Below are 10,819 nucleotides of genomic sequence, written 5' to 3' on the forward strand. Positions count from 1 at the left end.
TGTGCCTCTCAACCTTTTAAGGCTTCACCTCAGGTTTAACCGGGGAGCCCCCCGTGTCTCTTGTCTTTCCACCACTGCCCGCATGATCGCTTTCTCACCATCGCTTTGCTCCCTCATCTGTGTCCGCATCTCCTGGCCCCCAAGCTCTGCCTCCGTGCCCCCTCCCGCTGTGTCTTTCCTGTGCCACCGCCTCCTCTCCAGCCTGCTTGGGCCGAGGCCCAGCCGCCCTGCCTGGCCGTCCTCCCTGGCTCTCCCTCTGCGGCTCGGAGCTGGCCCCACCCCCTGCCCCCCCTTGGGCCAGGCCTCTGATCCTCCCGTGGACACAGAGGTCGGGCGCCCGGCACAAGGTCCCTGGGGCCGAGGACAGGCCGCAGCACCTCAGCACCCACAGAGGCCTCGCGTCGGCCCAAACAGAGGAGCCCCTGGCAGAGGGCATGGGGGTGGGCTGCCCCACCAGGTACGTGTCTCCGCGCGGAGCCCCAGGGCGGGGGTCCTGGCTCAGAGAGCCCTCCCGCCCCCCACCTTCCTTGCTCGGGGGTCTGCCCCGGCACCTGCACCCCCTCCTTGCCGTTCCCCGCTCAGTGACACATTCCAGCCCCAGAGCGATCTCCCCCGCCCAGCTTCACTCCCCCCAGCTCAGAGCCCACCTCCGTTTTCTGTCTGTTGTCTTGTCCCATCTCTATCCCCCATCTGGCTCTGTCACCACAGCTCCCGTCTTTCCACTGACTAAGATGTGATCTCCACTTCTCTTTGCTCGGTTGCTGCTAGTCTGCTTCTTTTCTGTCCCCCTCTCTCTCCGGGCCTCTGTCCCCTCTGGATTCTTGTGACCCCCGGGGGGGTCTCTGTCCTTCCCTCCATCTCAGGCCTGCCGCTCCACACTCCCCCTCCCTGCCCGTCTCTGAGCCTCTGTACCCTCGTCTTTCTTCAGTCTCCACACCACATCCCCTCCTGTCGATCTCTGCCCTCCAACCTGCTGCCCAGACCCCCCTAGTGAGCGGGGGGGGCGGGGGCTTGTGAGGGGACAGCCCAGGGTCTCAGGGAGCGTGTGAAAGCGCTTCTGGGCAGAGGGGGCGCGGCACCTGGGGCGGGGCTTCTCAGCCCCAGATTAGACAGTGACTTTGACGTGAAGTTGATGCACCTTAAGCCCCGTGTCGCCTTTATATGGAAACATTAAGCTGCTCTCCCAGGTCAGGGGGAGGTGGGGGGGAGGGCTTCAGGCTCTGGATCCTCTCTGCTGGGGTCCTGCCGTTGCTGGTGGGAGGTGTGTGTGCCCTGAGGCCGAGTCCCATGTGCTGCCTCTGAACTGGACTGTGTTGGATGCAGACGGGACCCCCGGAGGTGAAGGCCCCTCCTGTCTGCTTTATGAAATGGACAAGATCACATCTGCCTCACGGGGCTGAGGGTGGCACAGGCGGATTTAGGAAAGCAGAGTCCTGGGCTGGAAAGGCTCAGGACCCAAACCAGCAGCCCACCCCTGGCATTCCGTGGGTCTGGCCAGGTCTCTGAGCCCACTCCCCAACCTGTGAACCGGAGTGATGATCTTGACCTCCCAGCATCCTGAGCAGCCAAGGTGAGCGGCGGGGTCTGGTGGAGTGCAGTGGGCGGGCTGTAGACATCTGGTGAGCTTGGCAAGGCCTGGGACATCGGTGCTCAGGAAATAGGAGCGTGCGATTAGGTTGTCTGTGGTCCGGTCTGTCACTCAGGCTTTGGCACCAAGAAGGCTGGATGGGAGTTCAGGGTTTGCTGTTCCTTGGCTGAGGGACCTGGGACAAGGGATGGACCTCAGCGCCTCAGTTTGCTTTACTGTGAGAAGCAAAGTCCCCACATCCAAGGGTTGTGGTCAAAGATGGGTGACTGGGTGTGAGGAGGCCCTGCCGGTCCCCCGCGGCCCCTCCCCCATCATGTCATCAGGTGGCCCCTGAGAGGAGACTAGTGCATAGTGGGGACTTCCAGGCAGGAGAGGGCTGCAAATGTCGAGGTCAGAGCCTGGATCCTGACCTCAGACCTGCCCCCTTCAGCGACGAGTCTCGGTTTCCCCTTTTTGGAAGAACAATCTCTAATGCCCAGAATAGTTGAGGCTGAAAAAAAGAGAGTTGGGGCACATTGTGGGCGCTGAACACAGCCAGGCGCGGTCCACTCTGACGTGAGCCTCAGCTTTGCCTCTGCAGAATGGGCCTAAGAAAATCCCACGTGGCGGAGCTGTCTGGGTGGTCACGGACAGCAGGTGCAGAGTTCTGGGGGCGGGAGGCGGGGCAGGGGAGTGGGTACCTGTCGATGTTGAACTTGACATCAACTAACAACTCACTCTCCTTGGAGTGAGTGCCCCCAGCCCTGCTAAGAAGCCCAAGAGGATCCCCAGAGGCTGGCACAGGAGGCTCATAGTACCTAGGTGCTTGGTAGGTATTGATGGAACTGATGTGCAAAAACATTTAACCCCTAGCCCAGACAGGTCCCGGAAGTCCCTCCACCACAGGGCCAGATGTTAACCCTGCAGCTGCTGGAGGGCAATGAGGTCTGCAGGTCCATGCCTGGCCCCTCTGCTCTTCCTCTCCCTCCCCCTAGTTCAGCTGCTAAGATTCCCTCCATTTCTCAGATGAGGGAACTGAGGCTCAGAAAGGGATGTGACTTGCCACCAGCCATATAGCTAGTAAGTGCCCGAGTTGGGATTCAACGTACAACTGCCTGATTCAAAAGCCCGAGTTCTTTCTTCTGGATTCCTCTTCCTTTCAAGGTGTGTGTTGTTGTTTTTTTAAATCCCCATTCCACAGATGAGCAAACTGAGGCTCCAGAAAATGAAGCCAGTGGTCCCAAGGCACACAGTGGGTCAGCAACTGAGCCAAGATTGGGCCCTGGGTCTATATGACTGAAAGACCCTTCCTGACCTTGATGAAATCTAATTTCCCCATTTTACAGCTGAGGAAACTGAGGTTTAGAAAGGTTTCCCCATGATCTGAGAGTCAGGGCCAAGCCTGGGTTTTATGGTATGTTTTTGTTTTTTGTAACAGCTTCATTGAAATATAACCCACATCCCATACAATTCACACATTAAAGTGTACACTTCAGTGTTTTTTGGTATATTCAGAGTTGTGCAACCATCACCACAATCAATTTTAGAACATTTTCATCACCCCACTAAGAAACCCCATTCCTCTGGCTATCGATCCCCCATCCCCCCATCTCCCCAGTCCTGGGCACCACTAGTCTTATTTCTCAGTTTACAGATTTGTCCATTTTGGATATTTCATATAAATGGAATTACACAATATATGGTCTTTAGTGATTGGCTTCTTTCACTTCGCATGTGTTTTCAAGTTTCATGTTGTAGCATCTATCATGTCATTTTTTTTTAAATTACTGGGTAGTATTCCACTGTGTGGATAGACCACATTTTATTTATTCATTCATTCATCAATTGATGGATGTTTGGGTGTTTCCATCTTTTGGCTATTGTGAATAATACTGCTATGAGTATCTGTGAACAGTTTGTGTGGACACTTTGTTGTTTTGGTTTTTATTCTTAATTTTTGGCTGCACTGCATGACATGCGGGATCCTAGTTCCCCGACCAGGGATCGAACTTGAGCCCCCTGCAGTGGAAGCACAGATTCCCAACCACTGGACCGCCAGGGAAGTCCCCTGGACACTTAGTTTTAATTCTCTTGGGTAGATACTTAGGCGTGGAATTGGTAACTCTATGTTTAACCATTTAAGGAACTGCCAGACTATTTTCCACACCAGCTGTGTAATTTTACATTCCACCAGTAGCATAGGAAGGTGCCAATTTCTCCACATCTTTGTTAATGCTTTTCTGGTTTTGTTTTTTCTAATTTTTATAGCCATCCTAAGTGGGTATGAAGTGGTATCTCACTGTGGTTTTGATTTGCATTTCCCTGATGGCATAATGTTGTCAATTATCTTTTCCTATACTTATTGACTATTTGTACAGTTGACCCTTGAAAAACATGGAGGTTAGGGGTGCCAACCCTCTGCACAGTAGAAAATATGAGTATAACTTTAGAGTTGGTCCTCTGTATACATGGTTCTGAATCCAAGGATTCAACAAACTGCAGACCATGTAGTACTACTGTAGTACTTATTGAAAAAAATCTGTGTATAAGTGGACCCTTGCAGTTCAAACCCATGTTGTTCAAGGGTCAACTGTATATCTTTTTGGAGAAATGCCTATTCAGATCCTTTGCCCATTTTAAAATTGGGCTGTCTTTTTCTTATTGAGTTATAAGGGCTCTTTATATGTTTTATAAATTTATTTATTTATTTATTTATGGCTGTGTTGGGTCTTCGTTTCTGTGCGAGGGCTTTCTCTAGTTGCGGCGAGCGAGGGCCACTCTTCATCGCGGTGCGCGGGCCTCTCACTGTTGCGGCCTCTCCCGTTGCGGAGCACAGGCTCCAGACGCGCAGGCTCAGTAGTTGTGGCTCACGGGCTTAGTTGCTCCGCGGCATGTGGGATCTTCCCAGACCAGGGCTCGAACCCGTGTCCCCTGCATTGGCAGGCAGATTCTTAACCACTGCGCCACCAGGAAAGCCCTCTTTATATGTTTTAGATACAAATTTCTTAGATACGATTTGCAACTATTTTTTCCCATTAGTGGGTTGTCTTTTCACTTCCATCTTAGTGTCCTTGGAAGCACAAGAGTTTTTAAGTTTGACGAAGTTCAAGTTATCTTTTTTTTTTTCCCTTCTGTTGCTTGTGCCTTCTGAGCTTTTGAACTATAGGTGACCTCAGAGCCCGGGCTCATCTCTCCCAGCTGGAGTCACAGCAGCAGTTACCACTTAGTCTTTTTTTTTTTTTTTTTAATTTTTAAAATTTTTATTGCAGTATAGTTGATTTACAATATTGTGTTAGTTTCAGGTGTACAGCCGTGATTCAGTTATATATGTATACTTTTTCAGATTCTTTTCCATTGTAGGTTATTACAAGATATTGAATATAGTTCCCTGTGCTATATAGTAGGTCCTTGTTGTTTATCTCTTTTATATTTAGTAGTGTGTATCTGTTAATCCCAAACTCCTATTTTATCCACCACCCCCACACCCGCCCCTTTCCCCTTTGGTAACCATAAGTTTGTTTTCTTTGTGACCACTTAGTCTTTATTTTATGAGCATGGACTCCAGAGCTGGACTGCTAGCACTCAAATCCCAGCTTAGTTCTGTACCTCTGTTTCCTCATCTGTACAATGTGGGTGATAACGTCTACATTGTTGAGGTTCGAATATCTAAATTTATGTAAAGTGCTCACAACAGTGTCTGGCGCTGTATAAATGTCCACTCTAGTTACTGTAGTGCTTGCTGTAACACAGTACTGATGCTATGGCTATAGTCGTGTTCCTGTTGTTGCTACACAACCATCTCCTATAGTAATACCATCAGTGTTTTTGTTTGGTTTTTTGGTCGCGCTGTGCGGCCTGTGGGATCTTAGTTCCTGGACCAGGGATGGAACCTGCGCCCTTGGCAGTGAAGGCCAAGGCGCACGGTCCTAACCACTGGACCGCCAGGGAATTCCCCCACCAGTGTTGTTGATGCTGTACTGTTCTGATTTTCCACCCATTTGCCAGATGAGGCCACTAAGGCCCAGGGAGCATGCTGGCCAATGAGCCCCCTCATTTCCGGCAGCCCTGACGTGGCTGCCCGTTTCTTGTCCCCGCAGGTTTGGGGCGCCCGCCCCCCGCTAGGCCAAGTGGAGGGGGTGTCCCCGCCCAATGGGCCTGGCCAGGGCCCTGCGCCGCCTGAGCGGCGCCCTGGAGTCGGCAAACAATCGGGCGGGAGATGAGGAGCAGGCCGGGCCGGAGCTGTGCCGCAACGGGTGGGCGCCAGCGCAGTCGCCAGTGGGGAGGCGCCGCGGGCGCTTCGTCAAGAAGGACGGGCACTGCAACGTGCGCTTCGTGAACCTGGGCGGCCACGGCGCGCGCTACCTGAGCGACCTGTTCACCACGTGCGTGGACGTGCGCTGGCGCTGGATGTGCCTGCTCTTCTCCTGCTCCTTCCTCGCCTCCTGGCTGCTCTTCGGCCTGGCCTTCTGGCTCATCGCCTCCCTGCACGGCGACCTGGCTGCCCCGCCGCCAACCGCCCCCTGCTTCTCGCAGGTGGCTAGCTTCCTGGCCGCCTTCCTCTTCGCGCTGGAGACGCAGACGTCCATTGGCTACGGCGTGCGCAGCGTCACCGAGGAGTGTCCGGCCGCCGTGGCCGCTGTGGTGCTGCAGTGCATCGCCGGCTGCGTGCTGGACGCCTTTGTCGTGGGCGCCGTTATGGCCAAGATGGCCAAGCCCAAGAAGCGCAACGAGACGCTGATCTTCAGCGAGAACGCCGTCGTGGCGCTGCGTGACCGCCGCCTCTGCCTCATGTGGCGCGTCGGCAACCTGCGCCGCAGCCACCTCGTCGAAGCCCACGTGCGGGCCCAGCTGCTGCAGGTGCGAGACTGTCCCGGCGGACGACCACGCCCCCTGGTGGGCGGGCCCTTTCACGAGCTCGGGGAGTAGGTGTCCTGGGGGATGGTGGGAGTTGTAGGTCTAAGGGACAGGTGTGCATGGAGCCTGGAAGGGATCTGGACTACAATTCCCAGCAGTCTCCCGGGGCAGGGCCCCTTCCGCCCCACTTTGTGCGCTGAGGATGGCTCCCCGAGCTGTTGTAGAAGTAAACCCAAGAGAAAGGTCTCTGATCATTTCTTCCTGGAGGCCTAGACTTCAGACAGATTTTGAGACTTATAGAGCTCCCTGTGGCTTGAGGATGGACTCTCTATCGAATTGTGGGAAATCCAGACCTGCGAGGTCCACGCCTGGCCGGTAAAGTCTCTGAACTACAATTCCCAGAAGCCTCTGGGGGCAGGGAAATTGCCCACCTGGGGTGGTCTGAGGAGGCGTTGTAGTTTTGCGGGGGGTGTAAACCACGGCTCAGGTTTACGATTCTCAGCAGATATTGTGGCACAGAGAGAGACCTGTGACTGAGGCCAGACCCCTATGGGCTTGTGGGAGACGTAGGCCCCGAGGATGGGGTGCAACTCAACTCACACCTGCAGAGTCAGGGAGCACAATTCTCCGTGGCCTCTGGGCAGCATTTGTGAGAGACTTCATTCTCCACCTCAGGGGCCCAGACTCTCCCACCAGCCTCCTGCTCAGAGGAGTACAGGGCAGTGGTTGGGAAACTCTTGAATTTTAGCGTCTCACCAAACAAATAAACAAACAAAAAAACCAAAACAAACAAAAACCAACTACAATTCCCATTGGCCCCTGGGGCAGCGGCTCCTTCCAGCGCCCTGATGAAGGCGCCTTAGAATTGTGGTCAAACTGCCCAAGCAAATTCTGGGGCAGCAGCTGCCCTTGCCTTGCAAGTAAAGACACTTAAGAACTCTGGTCTGGGGCTGGACTGGGGTGAGGGGGAGGACAGGGTCGTGGTGGGAACTACAACTCCCAGCAGCCTCTGGGGGCTCTGGGGAGACAGTGGCAAGAGAATGGGTCCCCACCCCCCCACCCCCCACCTCTGTCTCCTGCTTGACTGAAACACCAGGATTCACGACCAGGAGGGACACTGTCTCTCGCAGAAGTCTTTGGGATGCTGACATGGCCTGGGAGGTGGGTATGGAACCAATGGGTAGATGGGGTGAAACTGCCAATACCTGGCCTGGGGTTAGGCCCCCACCCCACACAGATACAGAGACACACAAGGGGATGGAGGTAGTTGGTTTGGGGGTGTGGGTAGATAGCCCAGAGGCCAGCCTGAGGCAGTGGTGAAACATAGGCTGTTGGACCTAGATTGCCATCCTGGTTTATCTTTCTCTGGCCATATATTGAAAGCCATTTTTCTATCCCTCTCCTCCTTCTCCAATTGCTGGTTGGATGTCATTCTTATCTTCTGTTGTCTCTTTAACTCCGTTTCTGTCTTGCTGATTTCTGTGGCTCTATGTGAATGTCACTCTGTCCCTCTCTTTTTCTCTCCCCTGTCTTTCTCAGATTTCTTTCCTCAATCTCCCTCTGAGTCTCTGGGCCTCCGTCCTCTCCTCCCTGGACCTCCATCTCCCTCTCTCTGGGTCTCTGTCCTTCTCTCTTTCTGGCTTACCATCCCCCTCTCTCTGGGTCCATGTTCTCCCCACACCCCAACACCTACTGGTCTCTGCCCTCCTCTTTCTCTGTATCTCTCTCCCCTCCTCTCGCTGTCTCTGTCTCCATTTATCTCTCTGCTCCCTAATGTCTGTCTTTGGCCACTCGCCTTTTGCTACAGCCTCGCGTGACCCCGGAGGGTGAGTACATACCGCTGGACCACCAGGATGTGGACGTGGGCTTTGATGGTGGCACCGATCGCATCTTCCTTGTGTCTCCCATCACCATCGTGCATGAGATCGACTCCGCCAGTCCTCTGTATGAACTAGGACGCGCCGAGCTGGCCCGGGCTGACTTTGAGCTGGTGGTCATTCTCGAGGGCATGGTCGAGGCCACAGCTATGACCACACAGTGTCGCTCTTCCTACCTCCCTGGTGAGCTGCTCTGGGGACATCGTTTTGAGCCGGTCCTCTTCCAGCGTGGCTCCCAGTACGAGGTTGACTATCGCCACTTTCATCGCACTTATGAGGTCCCAGGGACACCTGTCTGCAGCGCCAAGGAGCTGGACGAACAGGCAGAGCGTGCTTCCCACAGCCCCAAGTCTGGCTTCCCCGGCTCTCTGACAGCATTTTGCTATGAGAATGAACTTGCTCTCAGTTGCTGCCAGGAGGAAGAGGAGGAAGAGGAGGAAGAGGAGGGGGATGCGGCAGAGGCAGAAGACAGGGCTGCCAGCCCCCGAGTACTCACACCAACCCTGGCGCTGACCTTGCCCCCATGATACAAGCTGGTACCCCCCTATTTGTACCCCTTTCCCAGAGGTAGCAAGATGGAGAGATTGGGCCCTCTCCTGGGATGAGGGCAGGTGTTTCCTAAGACCAACAGGCTTGCTGGGTAAATTATTAGCTGGTGATGTTCTGCCACGTCTAGTGGACCTACCAATGAACATACTGGACCTTAATTCCTCTGAATTCTGTGCTCCCTCCTGAGACCCCTTTGTCAGCCCAATTCCTGAGTCTCCCCAGAGATAAGGGATCCAGAATTCGGGACCACCCAAGAGGCAAGGACTGGTATTTCTAGATTCCTCTAGGTGGCTGGTTTGGTTTGTTAAGCAGGATCATGAAATGATGGTATAGCCAAGCTCCAGGGAAAGAAGTCATCTGTTCTCAAGCAGCAGCAGAGATGAAGAATTTGTTGGTCTGAACTGACCTAAGATTCAAGGGACTGTTTCTTCTCGACTCAGCCAACCACATAGCAAATCATTTTTTCTAGACGACCTAAGGAGGGAAAGTTATGGAATGCCCCAAGAATTCAAGACTATATTGATTGACCAATGACAAGGAATGTTGATTGCAAATCAGGAAAAGACTTTGCGGTTCCAGAAAACCCCAGTGTTGAGATTCTGTGAATCCAGATTGACCACAGAGGCAAGCACTGGGGATTCTAGAACAGCTTTGACCAGAGAATTGGACTACTCCAGAAACTAAAGAGTTATGTTTCTAGAATGCACAAAACAAATGGAGAGTCTGTGGGTCTAGAAGGACTAAAGTGACAGATTGGGAGTTCTTGATGGGCGATAACTCCAGACCACTGGCTCTAGAACATCGAACCAAGGGGGAGAATCAACGCTCTACATGATCCACAGGCTTTGTGTCTTTTTTAAGTGCCATTCTAGAATGTCCAAAGGAATCAAGATTCTGTAGCTCTAGATCGATCACAGAGTCAGGGAAGGATCGGCAATTCTGATGTCTGAGGTGTGCTGGTTGCAGTTTGCCCAGTGGAGTGGAGACTGTCAATGAGGATAGATGACTTCTTTATGGTTCTGTAATGCCAAAAGGAATCAAGGCTCCAGGGATCCAGAGTTGTCCGTTATCAAAACCCAGAAGTTCTAATCAGCTCCTAGAACTTGGCAGTTTGAGGAGGTGGACTCGGGACTTGACGGGCAGCATTGCTGGGCTGACCTAGAAGGTGAGGGCTCGGGTGAGACCCTGTGGGTAACAGGGCTAGTTATTGGGCAAGGGAAGGGAGAGGCCCAAGGCTGGTGAGTCTACAGTGCTCTGGAATCTCTCACCTAGCGATGTGTGTCTATTTCTTAAAGATGTTATACATATGTATATTATATATATATATAATATAAATAAAGATATCTATCTATTTTTTCCTGTGTTCCTACAGTGGGGTTAGAAATTGAGCTTGAGTTAGTGGAATGGAGTGCTTTGCAAGGATCCAGGAAGCTTTGCTCTAGACCCCAACTCTGCCTCAACTGATTGTGTGACTTTGAGCAAATCACGCCCTTCTCCTCATCTCAGTTTCCCCATCTGTAAAAACGGGGTATTGGAACTTGAAGTTCTCCAAGGGCCTTTCCACGAGGATGATTCCTCACTTCACTGAGGGTTGGATGGGAGTGAGGGTCCTGGAGATACCCTAGCTCTCCCTGGTTCTGGAATGCCTGGCCTTCTGGGGGCAACAGGGATGGGAGATGCTCTCAGAGGCCAGGTCTGAACCTGGATGTCTGAATGACAGGGCAGGCAACGGGGAGTGAGGGTTGTGGCTCAGGGCCAGAATCACCTCCTCTCTGGTGCAGCTTGGGGGCAGGGGAAGGAGGAGGTACCTCTGAATGTCAGGGGAATGTATGTGTTTAGGGGGAGACTTGTCCCCCAGATTAGATCATTGGGAGCCCTGTGATGGAATGGTGTGTCTGGGAGTGTGCTTCTGGGGTACATACAGGTCCTTGGATCTGGCCCCTGCCCATGCTGCTATCTACCTAAGTGCCCA

The 10,819-nt window shown here is 53.1% G+C and overlaps 1 protein-coding gene across 1 annotated transcript; it reads left to right on the forward strand.

The window, feature by feature from the left end:
* Positions 1–438: 438 nt before the first annotated feature.
* On the forward strand, positions 439–10,072 carry KCNJ14 (potassium inwardly rectifying channel subfamily J member 14). The gene is made up of 3 exons (XM_007168220.2): positions 439–457; positions 5,665–6,424; positions 8,229–10,072. Exons 2-3 carry the CDS (start codon positions 5,717–5,719, stop codon positions 8,823–8,825), a joined length of 1,305 nt encoding a protein of 434 aa, XP_007168282.2. The 5' UTR covers positions 439–457; positions 5,665–5,716; the 3' UTR covers positions 8,826–10,072.
* The last annotated feature ends 747 nt before the right edge of the window (positions 10,073–10,819 follow it).

This window comes from Balaenoptera acutorostrata, chromosome 19 (genome assembly GCF_949987535.1).
Source record: "Balaenoptera acutorostrata chromosome 19, mBalAcu1.1, whole genome shotgun sequence".
Taxonomy (NCBI): Eukaryota; Metazoa; Chordata; class Mammalia; order Artiodactyla; family Balaenopteridae; genus Balaenoptera; species Balaenoptera acutorostrata.